The 19,673-nt window shown below is 40.3% G+C and overlaps 1 protein-coding gene across 1 annotated transcript; it reads left to right on the forward strand.

Annotated features, from left to right (window-relative positions):
- The first annotated feature begins 695 nt into the window (after positions 1–695).
- Positions 696–12,465, forward strand: LOC309624750 (putative ATP-dependent RNA helicase DDX10). The gene is made up of 2 exons (XM_082383202.1): positions 696–1,449; positions 1,551–12,465. Exons 1-2 carry the CDS (start codon positions 1,040–1,042, stop codon positions 1,726–1,728), a joined length of 588 nt encoding a protein of 195 aa, XP_082239328.1. The 5' UTR covers positions 696–1,039; the 3' UTR covers positions 1,729–12,465.
- The last annotated feature ends 7,208 nt before the right edge of the window (positions 12,466–19,673 follow it).

A 19,673-nucleotide genomic window follows, 5' to 3' on the forward strand; every position in this document is an offset into this window, starting at 1 on the left:
TGCCCAGAACATTGCCTTGCACTTAGTACCATTCAATAAAAATTTGTGAAACTGTAATTCAGTGTTGTGCTTTGTTTGGGAAAAAAATTTTTTTTTGCTGTTTCCTAGATAAGACATAATCTTTGGAGTCACTCTTGTTGATTCTAGACTCGATGGCTTAGCCCATTTTGGCATCATTTTCCACTCTGGTCACTCCTAGTCTCAGCTTGGTTCAGACTTCCTTGAAGTTTTAATATTCTATTCAGTGGCTGCTTTTTGAGAGGGGGCAGCAAAGCACAGGAACTGAAAAATACTGTGAGTGGAAGAAAAGGACCTTCCTCTACTTGGCTCTACTCTCACACATTGTAAAAGGCATAACCAAGTTCTTTCCCCTTTCAGATACTTCAACAATCCAGCAGTGTTGAATGTGTGATACACAAATGGTCAGTCTTTCCTTACCCTTTATCTTGGATATGTGAAGATTAACACACCCCTGGGAAAATAAAAGCAAAGTCAAGTCTATCAGGAGTTGAAATAGAAAGGTTGTGTGTGTATGTGCGCGCATGCGTGCGTGTGTGTACACGCGTGTGCGTGTGTGCGTGAGCTCGTGTGTGTGCGTGTGTGTGAGGACGCGTGTGTGTGCGCACGCATGCGTGTGTGTGTGTGAACATGCTCATATAGGAGGCAGAGGGCACATATAAATGTGGGAAAACATCCCCAGACACAATTCCCTGTACACCACTACACGCTGCCTCATTCTGTCCTACTCCAGAAAGAAACTCAATTAAGTAGATTTGGAAAACCAGGAGACTGGTGGAAAATACTTTGAACCAAAGAAACCAACCCTGGGGCTCTTTGGTGGGGCTAATGGCGAGCCCTCTGGGAGGGCTCACACCAAGGAGTACTTCCCAGAACTTCTGCTGCCAGTGTCCTTGTCCCCACGGTGAGCCACAGCCACCCCCCGCCTCTGCAGGAGACCCTCCAATACCAGCAGAAGAAAGAACCTTCTAAATCCAGTGTGGAGAAAAAAGTGACCAAGGTTGCAGAAGCAAAAAAAGTAATGAAGAGAAATTTTAAAGTAAATAAGAAAATAACACTTACTGATGAAGGAGAGTTGGTTCAGCAGTGGCCACAAGTGCAGAAGTTTGTCTCCAAGGATACTGAGGAAGAGGAAGATGCTGGTGGTATCAACTTAGATAAAACAAAGGAAAGGCTTCAAGAAGAGGACAAATTTGACAAAGAAGAATATAGGAAGAAAATTAAGGCAAAGCATCGGGAGAAAAGACTGAAAGAAAGGGAAGCCAGAAGAGGAGCCAGTAAGAAACAAGCAAAGGCTAAAGATGAAGAAGAAGCCTTTCTGAATTGGAGTAATGATGATAATGATGGATTTGATCCAAGCATACTTCCAGATCCAGATAAGTACAGAAGCCCCGAAGAATCAGATAATGAAGATATGGAAAATAAAATTAGGTTTCTTGGCTGCGAGGCACGTGGGATCTTAGCTCCACGACCAGGGATCGAATCCACAACCCCTGCATTGGAAGGTGACGTCTTAACCACTGGACCACCAGTGATACCAAGAAGAAGCAGGCAATGAGGAAAAGGAACAACAGTGAAGTGGAAGATGTGGGACCCACAAGTCATGACAGAAAGAAGACGAAGTGGGAAACCTCAGAGCCTTTGGATACAGGCCTGTCTTTAGCCGAGGATGAAGAGCTGGTGTTACATCTGCTCAAAAGTCAAAGCTAAATAGTACTTGCTCTTGTCTTCTCCTTGAAACCTCTAGTCATGATTATGTGGGCAAGAAGTTGAAAAAACAGTTGGCTTTGGGGCGCTTAGGTAACATGAGTCCCATGCCCAAAGGACTCATTCTTCAGACAGGAGCTATCATACCTCTAAGCCCCTTTCACAGGCCATGCTTGCGCCATCCCAGAGCAAACTCACAGTGATGGTGGATTATAAAATTTCCTGATCCCATTTTCCAGCCTGTGCTCTGTTGGATTTTATCCATGGGTTCCTACATCTTATCACCGGAAATGCTTCCTTTGTTTTACTGGCAAGTTCTAGAGACCTTGTTTCATTGTTGGAAATTCCTGTCTTGCTTACCATACAGAAGTTTCTCTGTAATATTAAACAAAATTGCTCAGAAGAAAAAAAAAAAAGAAACCAACCCTATCATTTAAAAAAAAAAAACCTTCATATTTGTGACCTGTGCAATACCTGATAGTAAAAATATCCAAGAAAATGTTATTCCAAAAAGGACACAACATTAGGTAGCTTCTGTGAAAAGTGAATTGCTATAAACTTTTCAAGTAGCTCCACACATTTACTCAAACTAAAATTCCAATATGAAAAGTAAATGTAGCTTTTTTTATTTTTCTAATTTTCACCCACCCTGAGATATCTTAATCTCTTCAACCTCAACAATTTCTTTTCGGTATCAATAGTCCTTTTAGGGAAATTCTGTTTCTCAGATGCCCCTCCCCAGGCTCGTCACCAAGATGGTATTTGGACTTAAGTCCTTGTGGGGACCTGGGACTTTCTCAGCAATGTGCTCCTTCCCATTGCGCTGGTGGCGTGGACCCATGAAGTCCATGGCCGATGAATTTGTGTGGGTTCCTCCTCAGCCTGGCTCGGGCCACATGTTCCTCTCTCCTGACCCCATGTTGGCCACCCACCCCCCATGCAACCTCCTGAAGTCTAACTGTAATTCCTGTTTGCTCCCCGCAGCAGGCAGGCAGCCCCAGCTCCAACTGTGGTGAAGAGGAAGAAGATTAGGGAAGAAATGTAATGAAAATGAAATTTTCAAAATATCAGCTGACAATCTATTTTTTTCCTCTCTTCTCCCCAGTAAATTAAGCTGTCAGGCAGGGAGCCATTCTGTCATTATAGCTGCTACAAAAGGAGGAGGAGAGGGAGAAAGCCCTCTCAGGAGGAAGGGTATGAGGGAAGGGAAGTACATGCCAGGAAGAAGTAGTAATCTGGCCTCTTTCAGCCTCCAGGAGATAATGGAGAAGGGAAGAGAACAGAAGTAGAAAAAGCAAGACTTGAGATGTTTGCTGACTGACTTGTAGGCTGATATCACAGAAGATAGGCCGGGAAGAAAGCTGCAGACTTCACAGAAGTATCTAAGGACCCCTGCACGGCAGAATGCAGGAGGCCTAACTCTGTGCACGGCCCTCTTAGCAACTCAAAGCAGCTGCTTTAGAGTAAAACTGGAAGGGTTATGGGATGACATGGTGTTGAGGGGCTGCCTAAACTTTCTCAGCTCCTGGTGGCATGAAAACGTGCTAGCTGCTCCCCTGTGGCTTGTGGTAGAGCACAAAGGAGTTGATGTTGCTGGCTGGTCAACTTCCCCGGGTCATCCGACTGAGAACCATGTCTCCAGCACCATGACCCAGGTCAAGAACCAAATGGGAGTTCACAGCCAGGTCTCAGGCAAACCATGCAGTGTCAATAACAGCAGACCAGCTAAACTACTCCAGGAGAAACCAGACCACAAGTCCTCCAGAAACTTCAGCAATGGGAGCCAGCAGAGAGAGCAGGGGCAAGATGGGCAACGAACATTCTTTCCACAGAAAGACAAGGATCCACTCACAGATCAGAGCCCTCTCCCCTCCCCCTGCTATTGCCACAAGAGCACAGAGAGGCCATGACCCCAGAAGTCATCTTTGTCAGGGAGAAGGAGGAGGGTGAAGAATTGTGAAAGAATAAACATTTACTGAAAAGGCATAAACTAAAAGGGAACGAAATCAGAATATAATGATAAATCCTTAATTTGTGATCCCCTGGCCTATACTGCTCAGTAGGGTAAAAAGGGGGGGGAGAGAGTGTTCACAAGGAAGATTGGATTTTTGTTGAAAAGTAAAGTAGCCACATTTTTTTTTGCACTTTTGTGGATGGAATGAGTAAATACGCCATTCTGCTGTCATAGTTAATAGAATTGAAGTTTTTAGTGTATTGCTCATTCAGCAAATAGGTCTTTTGATGAATTACTCAATCAGCTAATTACTAGTCCAGTAATCACAGTTTGGCAAACTGGTGCTCAGCAAATTGGTTTTTTAGAAAACTGATCTTTTGATAAATTGCTGTTCAGTGAATTGATCTGTTTCAGCCTACTGATTTAAAAAAACAGAAAATCCCCATTCTCATGATGCTTATTTTGACTCTACATTGTCTTACCTCAAATTTTGCACTAGTTGGAAACACTTTAAGATACATTTATATTGCTTTCATATCAGCACCTGCAGCTTGACCATTTTGGCATAAACATGAGATCTAATGAAGCATGCATAACTAGTCACAAATCTGGTGCGAGTGGCTCTCCAAATACAGTGATAGCATTTCTAGAACTCTTCCAGGCATGATCAGAATGCAAAGGAGAAAAGGAAGAAAGTGGGGTGGGGAAGATGAAGGGGAGGTTGAATGATAAAAATAACCCTGCAACAACCTGCACTGACGCTGTGAAAATCCACAGATTTTCAGCTCTCAGCTGGGGCTTGCAAGCCTTGGGCTCACTTCGAGATAATCACTCCTACTTCAAACCAATGTGTAGTTCCACTCCACACAGGATTCTTTCTCATCACTAAACTTTGTTGGTGCATGGTATGCAACATTTTTTCCAAGGTCTACTTTGCATAAGTTGAGACTTTTTTTGTCCCTGGAGCATCTGTAGTAAGACATCCTTACAATTAAAATCATCCAATGTCATATTCCTCAACGTGGAAGGCAAGCTCTCCCTGCCTGGCCGTTTTGATTCTAGCTCTCCCTACTCCAACACGATGCAGGCAAGTAGGTGCTATCTATGTCTCCCAGATATCACATGTCACTTCTGCCACGAACTGTCCCTCCCTGCCTACCTCCTGCTCAACCCCGCTTTCTTCCAAGGCTCTCTGATCTCAACAACCACATGAAACTTTGTATCAACTATCTCAACCCACATTGATCTCTTCATTTTTTGGATGCTTGACTGCATCACTCATTTTGGCTCTCAAACTCCATTCATTTCATATTTTACTTATTTCATGTATGTGTCACTCCGAACACCATACATTTCTTGAACTGAGGTGTTGAGCTGAGGTGCTGTGTCTGATATTTCAGCACCTTGTTCTGTGATGAGGACATCAACATATACTCTAATATAGGCTTATGGTACTGAATGGAATTTTCTACTGTAACTTAAACACTGTGATCGGATTTAGAAATAATTGTGCTTGCTCATATGCTCAAAATAGACACCATACCAAATCACTTAGTAGAAAGAATGCTTTCAGAAAAATTTTTGTAATGATGGGGAAGGATGGTATTCAGAAATGGAACTGAATTGGTTCTTTGGAAAATCAACGTTGGAACATAAAATTCTTCTTACAAATTTGTTGAACAAAGAATACAGACCTAGTGTATATGGCTGTTTCTGGGGGGAAAATAAATTTAGGATCCAAATGAGATAATAGAAGCAGAGACAGAGTAATTCACTTAAGAGGGAAAAACCTTAACAAAATGCAAGACAAGAAAATAAATTATCTTCATGTCACAATAAGCCATAAATTAAATACGAAGGTATTTTTAGAGTGAATATGATATTGGGGTAGAATGAATAAGGCATATGTACTATTGAACAGAGATCTGAAAACAAAGTAATTTTTGACAAAGGGCTCATACACAGTCTGCCCCCTTGAATCTGCAGATGCAGACCCCACAGATATTGAGGGCCAACTGTGCTGTGCCATTTTATGTAAGGGATTTGAGCATCCACAGATTTTGGTATCCGTGGGGCACCTGGAAACTATCTCCCTCAGATACCGAGGGAAGACTGTAGTAAGTGTCTTAAAGTTTCCTTAAATGAACTTAAAATCAACTTGGTAATGTAGTTTATGCATGTCTCAAGAATACGTCTATTAAACACTTGTGGGCAGTAAGATACATTCTTTATGTCCTCTTACAACTGGTTAATCTTTAAGGTATTAAATTTTCATTTGGGAACCTCATCCAGAGGTCTGAAAATAATGGAGTTAAAAAACAAATGAAATAGAAACTATCACAACATTGTTAATCGGCTATACCCCAATATAAAATAAAAAGTTTAAAAAAAATAATTTAAAAGAATAATTTTTTTAAAAAGCAAATGAAATAAAGACTAAAAAAATAAAGCAAAGATTAAAGATTTTGTAAGCATGATTTTACCTACATAACTACTATGAATATTTTTGATGTATATATAAGTCAAAATGTTACCATTATATATTTAGAAATATAGAGATAAATACCAGAAGAAACAGCTAAAAGATTTGAAAATAATACCTCTGTGGAGAGAAAAATGGAGCTGTAATAGGTCAGGGAACAAGGACTTTTTTTTTCATTAGAAGCTTTGTAATACTTTAATTGATTTTTAAAGTTTGAAATTTATTACTTTGAAAACATTAAAATTAAATTTTAATGAAGGTGCTGAGGAGCTGATTGGAGGTTCTGCACACCTAGGTGGAACTTCTTAGCTGGTGACCTTCACTCTGGGTGACTGGGTAGCGATCCAGCCATAGAGATCAAGTTTGAGACCGTTATTAAATGGAACTCTTTTCTCCAGGACTATTTCCCTAAAGTAAATTAACAGTGTCTACAGTTGATTAATTTAAATTTCAGTATAAGCATATTTTTAGAGATGTGTAGATTATCATGGAATTAAACCAACTTTTTCTCTGAGAAGGAGTGATGTGAGGAAGATAAGTGAATTGTCACTTTCCATCACAAGCCCATTTTAACCATGTGCATATACTGTTGGGGGGAACACCTAAAACAGTAAAAGCTTTTTTGCTACAATCTATTATAAATCACTTTCAAAATGTAAATAATCACTTTCCATAGGAATTGTGCTATTTTCATATTTGTTTCTCTCACATTACTGAGTCCAGTGCTTTTCACATACCGAGTAATCAGTAGGTATTGAATGAATGAGTGAACCTAGATATATATCTACTGCATACTCTCCGTGTGCCTTTCTGGATTACAATCCAACTTTATCCACTCTGTCTGTTGGCTTCCGGTTGGATCAGCCAATGGGAGGCCCTTCCAGGAGATCTGATGCTGGAGAGAGAAAGAGGTCTAGGTATTTTCTCCATCAGCTCTTTCTCTTTTCCTTTCTCTCTCTGCTAGCTCGGTTTAGCAGTGGCTATGTTCCCCCACCCAAGACCACAGCTCTTGCGAGGCGGCCTTTTTTCTACAGCTTCAGCCCTTGCCAGATTCCAGCAGCTGCTCCCTTTCCTTGTTCCTTCAGACCCAGGGGAGGTGACAGCTTCCTGCTCTTCCCAGCCCCTGTATGCTTCACCACCTTCCTTTAACCCACACCTTTGTAAGTAGCCCTTCCTTTAAATTTTGATTTCTCTTTTGATTCTTCTTCTTTTTGATTCCTCATATTTCCTGCTCAAATTTTGATAGATACAACATGTACCTAACATACTTAGTCCAATTTCAATAAATCTTTAGGGTACAAGGCACTGGGCAAGGTAATGTGGGAGATACAGAGATCGAGACTTGCCCTTTAGTTGTTCAATCCAGTGAGGGAAAAGAGAAGACATACAATTATATATTCAACATACAACATACATTTTATTCATCACAGATGGATATAAAATACTAAAATAGAATAATTGGTAAACTCAGGGCAGACAGATTTAAAATTTGCTCTTTCCCCCATCTGTCGCTAAAGGAGCTCTTCAAGGGAGAGTGACCGAATGGGCATATATCTGCCTTGTCCTTCATCATAACTAGGTCAGAATAATTACTTTAATAAACATGTTTCTGGACCTGGGACTCATTCCAGCACCTATCTGATATACATTTAAGACCTTTGAAGGTTGATGCGGAGCAACAAGGAAATAGCAAAGGCCTAGATCCTTTAGTATTTATGAATGCATAATTTTTTTGTTAAAAATCAGAAAATATCAAGAGCTCCAGGATTTATAGAGTTCAAGATTTCCCAGGACAGAGGGAAAGAATATACATTTTCCTGATCTTGTTCCCTTTTGTGTACCCTCATCAGGTCTGTCATATGAGTGATTATGGTGTTGTGTGGGGAGAAGAATGGGATTTGTAAACCAGGATTTTAAAAATTAGACATCAGGCAGTATGGCTTACCAGTTAAGGACAGGCTGCTTGGGTTCAGTCTTGGTTCTGCTACTTCCCTAGATAAGTTATTTAGCATCTCCATTCTTCAGATATCTGTAAAATGAGGATAAGAGCAGTACTTCTCATAGGATCACAACGAAAATTAAATGAATTAACATGAGCAAAGAACTTGCACATGGCACATGTTATACAAGTATTGGCTGATGTTCTTATATTTTTGGAGCTTATAAAGTCATTATGAAACAATTTCTCTGAAATAGGCTTGGCCTGGCACATGGATTGACTTACTTTATGTGAGGAATTCCACATGGCCAATAGAACTTCTGAAATGCTGCCAGTTAAATGTCTCTGTCTTAATTTATATTTCCCAAAATGAGTCCTGATTGGATATAACATAGTAAAATTTAATATTAACTTAGGAACTCTTCAAATTGTAAGTTCCAGAATGCTCAAAGGAGGAAGAAATCATTGCTGATTGGGAATAGGTCAGGAAGATGGATATTTGAGATGGGACATGAAAAAATCAGTAGGACTTCGAGGAAGGGGAAAGGAAAGGTACATGCCTTTCCTCTTAGGAAACCATTTTTAGTTACCAGATTGTGCTTGTCTTTGGTTTATTCCAGGGTACACTTTCTAAAAGCACTCAATCTTCCCAAGGACAGCACTAATAGGCTCTGATTTTGCCTATGCTGGGGAAAAGAAAAAAGAGAGAGAGAGAAAGAAAGAAAGCCAAATAAAGGTTATGTAACCATGTTACAAATTTAAATGCTTTGTGTTCTACTTTGCCAGAATTTCATTAAAGACACTGAGTTCACAATAATAGGTACCCATTGGGGGGGGTGTGTATGTAATCCAGATTCCAGACCTTTGCTCCCTGCTTCTAAGTCATTTTCTTCTAGTTTATTTGGGGGAAAGGAGGCTTTGTCTCCTACCTGCCCTGAGTCAATTTCATGCCACAGCTGCTTCTCTCTGCCTTGGCTGGTGTCCCGTGGGCCATCATTCACTTTACTGCTTGTTGCTGCCAGAACACCTGGCCTATTGCTCCTTGAAAGGATGTTGCTACCCACTGTAGATGTCAGCAAAGGGGTGACTCTGGGACTGGCATATTTACTGCCCTGACTTCTTTTTATTTCCCTCATTACCAGTCCACAATGTTGTTCTGGCAAATTAAATTTATACTGAATATTTAGAGTTATGGGGAGTTTACTTCATAACAACACAACTTATTATTGAATATTAGATGCCCTTGGCCTTAAATATCTTTTGGCTACTCTACTATTGGGAATTTTCTTCCTTCTCCGGTCTTACTGCCAAATTTCTCTTCTCTTCTACCCAAATCCTCTATCCTTCTAGATTCACCCCAGTATAAAATCTTTGTTCACTCTTTTTTTTTTTTGGCTGCATCAGGTCTTAGTTGCGGCACGCAGGGTCTTCGTTGAGGCATACAGGATCTTTCATTGCAGCAGGCTCTTCATTGTGGCGCTCGGGCTTCTGTCTAGTTGTGGCGCAGGGGCTCCAGGGCGTGTGGGCTCTGTAGTATGTGGCACGCAGGCCCTCTCATTGAGGCACACGAGCTCAGTAGTTGTGGCGCGTGGACTTAGTTGTCCCGCGGCATGTGGGATCTTAGTTCCCTGACCAGGGATCAAACCCGCATCCCCTGCATTGGAAGGCAGATTCTTTACCACTGGACCACCAGGGAAGTCCCTTTGTTCACTCTTATACAGATCAATTTGTCTGTCTTTTTGTTTCATCCTCCTCTTTAAATATATGCCCTCAGGGTCTCTCTTTCCACCCTCAAACAGCTCATTAAGGCATTTTCCTAAACAAAGACACGAAGATAATTCTGAAGACAAGTCTGGTGCTGAATGGTAAACATAGATGATGAGATGGAGAGGAAAATCCACACAGAGGAAAAATGTAATTGAATATGAAATGATCAGCCTAGCTAGTTACCCCTTCATTGATGTGCTAGCAAATCTATAGACAGTAGCAAAGTTGAAGAACATCTTTGCTTAGTCAGGTTAAATGTTAGATGATGTCTTAAATTTGATCTACTAGGAATAGAACTGAAATGGAGATTACTGTTCAAGTGTTTCATTGAGAGAATGCCCTCAGGGGAAACCTGTAGAGGAGTGAGGATAGCAGGCTGAGGGCCAGGGGAAAGGCCAGGCAAAGATGTGGATTCAGTCAAAATCTAGCTCTAGCCTGATCCCACAGGGAACTCTGGAGCAAGTTATCTTAATAGGAGGCAAGCGGTCCTAGGCTGTCGTACCTGCATACCAGTCAGACATTGACTGTGGGCCACACTTGAGGGGAGGGTATAACCTCCCAAGCATTTCTAGGTCAGGTGGCTCTTGTTGGCAGAAGGCAGTTCTCAGGAGAAGGGTGCACCTGTGAGCTGTTACTAACCAACAGGTAAAGCAGCTGTGGAATGGGTGCACCAGCATGGTGAAGAGGCTGGGGGCGAGGGCAACAGTAGCATCTGCTGCGATGTCCAGCATCTCACAGTGGAACTTACCATCCCAGCATCCAGGTCTGGAGCTGACAGAGGCAGCTCAGGAGCTGGCCAGACCCAGGAGAAGATCAAACACACACCAAACTGCATTCTGCTAGCCACTTTCTTTTCCATTTTTTTCCTTCCCTAACTTAATTCAAAATGTCTACCCTCTCCATATTTTTATCTTATTTCATATTTTTATTTTAATATGACTCACTAGCCATAAACATTTACTGTTCTTGACTTATGAGTATTGCTTGGTTCCACAATAGGTGCTACCAAAGTTGAACCACCAAATCCTGATAAACAACATAACTAGACACATGTATGAGGCTTACACAGGATCAAGACATCACTGGGTTCTGATTGGTTGGCTTGCTTGTAGATTGATCCAAATCTTAGCTATAGAGGCACAGATTCACAAAAAATCGATAGCTCTTACAAAAGAAGTAGATGTTATGTTCATTTAATATTTTATACCACAGTGTTTTCCTATGCAAATATTTGGCAATGTCCTATTCATTTGATAACTGCAAATAAAATAACCCAAAACACAATGGTTCCCTATAACAAAAAAAGATGTACACCATTATATTGTATAGCAGCGGTCCCCAACCTTATTGGCACCAGGGACGAGTTTTGTGGAAGACAAGTTTTCCACCCGGGGGGGCTGAGAGATGGTTCAGGTGGTAATGAGAGCGATGGGGAGTGACGGGGGGCGGCAGACGAAGTTTCGCTCGCTTGCCAGCTGCTCACCTCCTGCTGTGTATCCGGTTCTTAACAGGCCTCGGACCGGTAGCGGTCCATGGCCCGGGGGTTGGGGTCCCCTGCTGTATAGTATCAGAGCCAAGATTGTCAATTGCAAAGAACAATCAAACTAATTCTACTAAAGAGAGAAGTTAATTTCAAGGATGCAGAAACTTCACAGACTCCAAGGACAAGGAATGACACAGAGAACTGGAATGTCAGAAGCGCTCTATTTCTTAGCAGTGGTGTGGCCTCTTTCACCCCGGATTCTTTCTCCAGATTAGTCCATTTGTCATGGGCTCTCAGTCGTCTTTCTTTACTTCCTCACCTTATATGTGGCTATTGGCCCAACTCCACATTAGACCACTGATGACTGAAACCTCCCTCTAGGTCTCTTGGTTCAGATCCTTAAGAGAAGGAATCTGACTGGGTGAAGTGAATAGCTCTAGACCAGTCAACTGTGGAAAGGATCAGAGGAGTCCGGTCACCTACTGTTCACACAGCATGGCTGGAGCAAGAAAGCTTAAGGTGGAAAATTAAATTGGGTATGATAGATACATTGATATTTTTGGTACATAGAGTTTACACAAACCACACACGTTCACAGTCAATAGCTGGGTATTTCACATTCTCCTGTTAAGACCAAGGAAGAGTTTATTCTGGTATAGTCTGAGGCCTGGAGACTAATAAGGCCCTTAAACAAATAAGCCTGTTCTGTAATATGCCTTAGAATAGAGCCAGTCCTGTAGGTGGACTAAGTTAAGAAATAAAGAAGACATCTGGAAGAAGTTTTAGCTTTGGACTGTGTCTATTCAATGACCCAGATGAGGTAGAAAAGTTGGGGGTAATAAATCCCATAATTTTTTCCTAAAGTCATTTTTGTTTTAGAGTGCTGAGGTTGAAACTAAGATGGTAGATTCTGCTCTAATCACCCCTTCTCAGTTCCACCTATCTCCCTGAAGCTCCAGGAAGGTGTCTGGCTCACAGACCCCCTCATGCCTTTGAGGAACAATGTTATATGCAGTGCTATACACCGTGTGATTGGAACTTCAGAAGGGCATGACTACTCCAAAAATCCCTTTGCAAAAAACTGATAGCAATGCCTGAAATTTCATGCCCAGATGAGTTTCTAAATACCATTCCCCACTAAAAGGAATAGCACATCTTGGAAAATTGCTGATTCCAGGTCAAGGGTAGGGAAAGTTCAAGGTGAACCTGGGACATCTTGTCTCACGAACTAAAGAAGTGCTCAAAAATTAATTGGATCATGTCAAAGGGACATAGGTGCTGACTTAAGAGACTTTCACTGGTTAAATTTGGAACAATTGGAGCATTAAAAAGAATAATGATGACAATGATTATAGCATCCAAAAGTCCATAGTTACACTTAAAAGAAAGAAGGAAAGCTCTTCTTTATAAAAGAATGCAGCTAATAAATGTAGATGAAATGATAGATGGAAGAAATCAACATTTTGCAACTCTCATTATAATTGGTTGAGATAAGGATCCTCAGTGGATTCTTCATTGATTATTATTGTTGGTGGTATTGGTTCCTGGAATCTATACCTCCCTCTAACTTCTACAGTTACTCCAGAGCTGCTTTGAGGGTAGGAGCCTGCAAACCAAACTAGTCTGCCATCTTGGCAGAAAGCAGAAACTTCGACATGTTATAGTTCTTGAGCTATAGTGGATCCAACATTTGGACCCAATATAGGCTCCAAAAATATTGAAGCAATTTGTACAACCACTAGAAGGTACCATAGTGCCCGCTTTTTTGTATCCAGCGATATGCATAATAATTATACAATAATCATAATTATACAATATGTATAATAATAATTATATATTTTCTAATTCAGTAGGGAAAAAGTACATTTTTTGATTGATTTGCATTTCTTTGTTCACTAATGAAGTTGACATTTTTTCCAGTATGTTTATTGAGTCCATGGATTTCTTTTCATGAGAATTTGGCTATTCATGGAATTTTTTCATTTACCTTTTTAAGGCTTCATGTTCTTTTCTCATTTATTTAGTCTTCTATGATTTATTTTGGTTTATGATTTATTATGATTTATCCTTTTACTTTGACTGACATTGAGGATTTTTAAAAGTATATTATAAAAGGTCTTTATAGTACAATAAGAGCAACAATAGAAAATCTGATGGTCCCACAGAGATGGGGTTTTCCTCCATGAGCTCTCTGTGAAATAGAGACTGTTTAACTCTTTTTCTGTTTTTTTATGTGAAAATGTTACTATTTGTACACATGTAAATCTGTCAATATTTTCTGTATTATTTTATCTATTGTTTCTAAGCTTATAATTTTAAAAATATCTCTTCACAATGTTCATAGCTATCATACTATATTTTATTCTGATTTCTAAACTTTAGTATTTTATCAGTCAATCTTTTCATTCATTTGAAATGGATTTTGGGTATGAGGAAAAATAGTTTAAAATGCAAAAATTACAAATTGACTTTCAAAATGGACTTTATGCCTTTTATCCAGCTAAATTATTACCACAGTGGATGGCATAAGACCATGAATCCAGGCATTGCAAAGAAGATAAATACTCTGTTGTCAAAAAAAGATTGCTCAGCCAAAAGAGAATAATGACAGAGGGGAAACTAATAAAATGTTCTTACTGAGATACTGTTTGGTTTTATTTTGCTTTTCTGATAGCTTGATTGTTGGGGGAAGGGCTGCAAAGGGAAATGCAAAAGGCTAGCTCATTTTAACTCCATATTTTATTGCAAAACTGCCTGAATAATACAAGAGCAAGCTTGAATTGCAACAGCTGGTGCAGCCCTGCCTGGACGACATGGAGTTTCAGGGATGAGCTGAACAGTGACTACTAAACTTTGCTGAGCTGATAATCCTTTTATTTACTGAATAAATTCAGTACCTATTATTTACTTCATTTTCCCTGTTTTCCTTTGATTCAAATATTAATGAATTTATAATATGTACATTTATGTTCTTTGATGATTATATTGTTTTCAGATTACACTCTGCTCCTTTCACCTTACTGAGACATGTCGTTCACCCCAGGTGCTGATCTTGGCTGCCAGGCAGTCCTTGTAAACCAAGGAAAAATCATGTGGTGATTTTTTGCTAATTGTCTGGACAAATAAGATAGCCAGATGACAGAAATATTCTCAGGACGCTTCCTGTGTGCTTTTTCCCTGTGGAAATAATTTGCTTTATTGAATTTATACAGTTCTTACCTTCAACTTGGTAGAAGGTGTTTATCAAACTGCTTTCAGACTCCACGCTTGGATAATTCTGTTGCTTGAGCTCTTTTGCACGTTGGTTGTAAAATAACTTGAACTAAGTTTCCTTCTTTGTACTTCAATGTTTTCATTTGCAATAGCATATAGCGCCTATCTATTGAGGATTCAATTATCCAAAATATATTTGTATAAGTGTTTGAGGACATAGTTGAATGGTATTTCATAATTGCAAAGGAGAGCTTAGAAAAGGAACAAGAGGAAACTTCTGGTTAGTTTTAGCCTATCTACCTTAATGGGCAACAGCAGCTGCTAATTCTTAAATGGATGTTATCTGGCCTTTGCTTTAAATGTATTTTTTATTGTTATTGTTTCATTGTTGCTTTTGTTGCTAATACCACAGTGTCTAACATGTATGTTTCCCTTAAATAAATGAATGAATGAAATCCAGCAAAATAAATGAATGAATGAAATCCAGCAATCCAAATTCTATACTCCAAAGTTAACTAAAGACTATATGACAGCCTAAAATCAACACATTCCAGGGAAAAATTTGAAGAAAGTGCATTAAACCATTAGACAGGTAGGTCCATGACTCATTTGAAAAAATGTAATACTATTTTACAACTAATAAAATAAAAGCTGATGCCATGAGAAGGCAATTAAGAACAAGTCTGTTGTGCTTTGATTTACTTTGGCTTGTTTTCTTATTCTTAGAAACAGCTGATTAATATTCCTGTTGGATGTGTGTAATTCAGATTAAATGAAGAAAAAAACCCCACACTTTCATATTTCAAGCTTTTCTTGTATTGAGATCTGGCTCCTACTCACCTTTACTACCCATCATTAGAATACCTTTCTTTGGTGGATTTTACCCATTAGAAGCCCCATGAAATGGTAGATTCCCAAGTTGGAGTAGTCTTATTAGGTTAGCCATCCCATTCCTACCCCCATGACCTTCCTGAGGGAATAGGTTTAATGTGGGTAAATTGTCAACCAAGTAAGGGTGAAGGGAGGTTGGGAAAAGCTGGAGCAGTTAGAAGGTAACAGGGAAAGACACTGGGCATCTGCCCGGGTGTGTGGGGAGGGAAGGAAGAATTATAAAGGAAATGGAGGAACACCAAACGGTTAAGGAAAAACTTAATTTCACCCTTAATGTTCATTCAGTCAATCAGTCAGTCAAGCAACATTTATCGGGTGTTGCTCTATGCTGGCACTGTGTCAGGTTCCACAGCAGCTATATAGTTGTCAGAGACACAGCTTCCTCCTGTCTTCAAGGAGTTTATTATCTACAAGAAACAAGATGAAGACATAATAATGATAACAAAAGGTAGAACATGATGGAAATTCCCTGGCGGTCCAGTGGTTAGGACTCAGCACTCTCACTGCCAGGGGCCTGGGTTTGATCCCTGGTTGGGGAACTAACATCCCACAAGACACACGGCATGGCCAAAAAAAAAAAAGGTAGAATGTGATAAAGGACATACATTCATTCAACCTCAAATTCCTCTCCTCCCATTTTTTCTTAAATCCACTCTAAAAAGGCTCTTTCCCATACCACTTTTCCAAAACTGCTTTCATAAATGTCACCAATGACCAATTACTAAATCTAATAGCAGTTCTAAGTCCTTATCTGACTTATCAGCATTTGTCACAATTCATCATTCACCCTGAAATAGTCTTCCCTTGGTTTCTAGGACAACACACTCTCTTGGATTTTATCTTCTCTCTCTCTTTTCTCTTTGTATACTCTGTTGATTCAGCATGTTCTCTTAGATTTCTTTATGATTGGAGTGTCCCAGAACTTGGTTGTTTGTCCTCTTCTCTTCTCTATCTACCCTTACCCCCGTGATGATCTCATCTAGGCATATGACTAAATATCACCTTCTTGCTGATGACTCCCAAATTTGTGTCTCCAACCTAGAGCTCTTTTCTGGACTTGAGATTCATATATCCAACTGGATTCGTGACACCCTCACTTAAATGTCTAATAAACATCTAATATTCAGCATGTTTATATACTGAAACTGAAGTCCTGATCTACCCTCACCCTCAAAAAACAAAAAAACAAAACAAAACCCTACTTAACCCACAACTTTTCCCTTCTTACCTTCTGGCTGCTCTATCCTTCCATTTGCCCAGGCTAAAAGCCTTGGAATCATCTGCAATTCTTCTCTCTCTCTCTCACATTCCATATGCAATCTGTCAGGAAATCCTGTTGGCTCTACCTTTTAAAAAAAAAATCTAAAATTTCATCATTTGTTCACCATCTCCACTGCTACCATGCTGTCCAAGCAAGCAACTTGGTCCTCTCAGGTTCTTTTACTTTTTTTTTTTTTTTTTTTTGGCCTTGCCTCGAGACTTGTGGGATCTTAGTTTCCTGACCAGGGATTGAACCTGGGCCCTCAGCAGTGAAAGCACTGAGTTCTAACCACTGGACCACCAGGGAATTCCCAGGTTCTCTTACCTTTTAACTGGTCTCTCTACTTTTACTTTTGCCCTCCTCCTCTGTAATCTGTTATTAACCTAGCTGCCAGAGTAATTATTTTAAAACACAAGTCAGATCATGTCAGAACATGTTCAAAACCCTTCAATGGCTTCCCTTTTCACTCAGCATAAAAGCCAAAGTCCTTACAAATGGCCTAAAGGGCCCCATGATGTTAACTCCTCTCCTACTATTCTCACCCTTGCTCACTCTGCTCTAGACACACTGCCTCCTATGATTCCCCAACACACCAGGAATTCTCAGGACTTTTGCACTGGCCATCCCTTTCCCTGGAACACTCTTCTCCCTAGATGTCTGCATGACTAACTCCCTCAGTTCCTTCAAATCTGTGCTCAAATGTCACTATTGCAATGGGACCTACGCTGACCACCTTATTTAGTAGTGCAAATTGTGCACCCCCATTTTTTTCATATTTTACTTTTTCATTTTTATTTTACTTTTCCAATTTCATTTTACTTTAATTTTTCATTTTTTTCATAGCACTTAGCACTTTTTAACCTACTACATAATTTACTTATTTACATGTCTGTTGTCTATCTTTCCCTGATAGAATCTGAGCTCCATGAGGGACGGGATCTTTGTCTTCTTTATTCACTGACATACCTCCAGCACCTAGAACATTGTCTGGCATGTGGTAGGCACTTAATAAAATGTGTTAAATTAAAATTGAATTCATTCAACATCCATTTGGCACATACATATTTAACATCTACTATGTGCCTTGCACTGGGCTAGAGGCTTGATGTTCCGCAGTGAATAAGGTAGACTTGTCCTTATGTTCATGGAACTCGCTACTAGCAGGGATCATAGACTCTGAGCAAGTAATGGCAATGTGATGGTTGTTGCAACGGAGGAGTAGAAAGCATTATGGGAACATATACTGGGCATCTCACTGAGGCTTGGGAGTCAGAAAAAGCCTCCCTAAAGGAAAAGATTTAAGTTCAAACTTGAATAAGGTATGAGCAGGAACTAGCTAGCTAGTGGAAAGGGACAAAAGAGAGTTCTAGACTGAGAAAACAAGTTGAGATGGTATCAATAAAGGTATATCTGAATGGAATATTTCGTTTATGGCTAGGGTGGGGGGAGAAGGCAGCATGATTGAAAGCACATGGAAAGTAAGTTAACCATTAAAAATAAGTTAACCAGGTAAGATGGTAAGGAATGATAAGAGGGTGGAAGTGAGAATGTGCCAGATGAAGGGGCCAGTTTAAGCTTCAAATTAAGAGACAGGGAAGTATGGAGCTTATATGATTCAGTTTGCCTGGAGCATATGGTTGGAAAGCCCTGGGAGAAGAAAGGTAGATTGGAACCAGAAGACAGTAGGGAAGTCCCAGAAGATTTTTAAGCAGCATTATAACACGACCAAAACTGCACTTTAGAAAGATTTAATTTGGCTGCAGGATGTAGACACAAGGAGCAGGTAAAAGTAGTATAGCAGGGTCTGTAGGGAAAGCCTGCTAAATCTTACCTTCCACTTTGAAGGTCCCAGGCAAGGACTTTATTTGCACTAAGAGGTGAAAGACAAAACCATGATAAATTCACAGGAGACCAGAATGAACAAAGGAATTCCAATTCATGTATTTACTATGAGAAATATAACTGGAAATTCTCTTGTTAATAAACTTAAGTTATTCTTTCCATGAATGGAATGGAAAATCATGACAAGATCCTCTTTTAGAATGTGCAAGACCACCATCGAGGACTCGAAGTTTAGTTTGCTTGATGAGTGCCAAGTCTTCCTCTAGCCGAATTCTGGGCAATCAGAGGATTGCTCGGTAAACATGGAACCAGATGGATTGTTCGCTGGTTGGGGCTAACGGTAGGCAGGAATCTGTCTTATAGTTGGAATTTAGAGTTTACCAGAGGTTCTCAAGCCTGGATTAGAATTTCCTGGAGAGCATTTAAAAGATACCAAGGCTACCCCCCAACACACACACAACGGTAACTATGTAGAGATGGTGGATATGTTAATTAGCTTGATTGTGGTGATCTTTTCACAGTGGATGCATATATCAAAACATCAAGTTGTACACCTTAAGTGTACATACATATTGACAATATCTCAATAAAGCTATTTTAAAAATACCAAGGCTGGGCTTCCCTGGTGGTGCAGTGGTTAAGAATCCACCTGCCAATGCAGGGGACACGGGTTTGGGCCCTGGTCCGGGAAGATCCCACATGCCGCGCAGCGACTAAGCCCATGAGCCACAACTACTGAGCCTGCGCCCTAGAGCCCACGAGCCACTACCACCAAAGCCCGCATGCCACAACTACTGAAGGTTGCACACCTAGAGCCTGTGCTCCACAAAAAGAGAAGCCACTGCAATGAGAAGTCCGCGCACTGCAACAAAGAGTAGCCCCTGCTCGCCGCAACTAGGGAAAGCCCACGCACTGCAACGAAGACCCAACTCAGCCAAAAATAAAATAAAAATAAATTTTAAAATAAATAAATAAATACCAAGGCTGGGCACCACCCCAGTTGAACTGAATCAGAATTTCTGCAGTGGAACCCAGGCATCAGTGTGACAGGGATAGTTTCTAAGACCTCCCCAGAACTATCATTTTGGATTGGTCCAACCATAGGCCTTGGGAGGG

Source organism: Balaenoptera borealis, assembly GCF_965194805.1.
Source record: "Balaenoptera borealis genome assembly, chromosome: 2".
Lineage (NCBI taxonomy): Eukaryota > Metazoa > Chordata > Mammalia > Artiodactyla > Balaenopteridae > Balaenoptera > Balaenoptera borealis.

Excerpts from the sequence above, each read along its gene's own strand:
- LOC309624750 (XM_082383202.1), top strand. The coding sequence starts at position 1,040 with ATGAAGAGAAATTTTAAAGTAAATAAGAAAATAACACTTACTGATGAA. Across the intron at positions 1,450-1,550 it reads GATATGGAAAATAAAATTAG|TGATACCAAGAAGAAGCAGG; the intron begins GTTTCTTGGCTG and ends CTGGACCACCAG.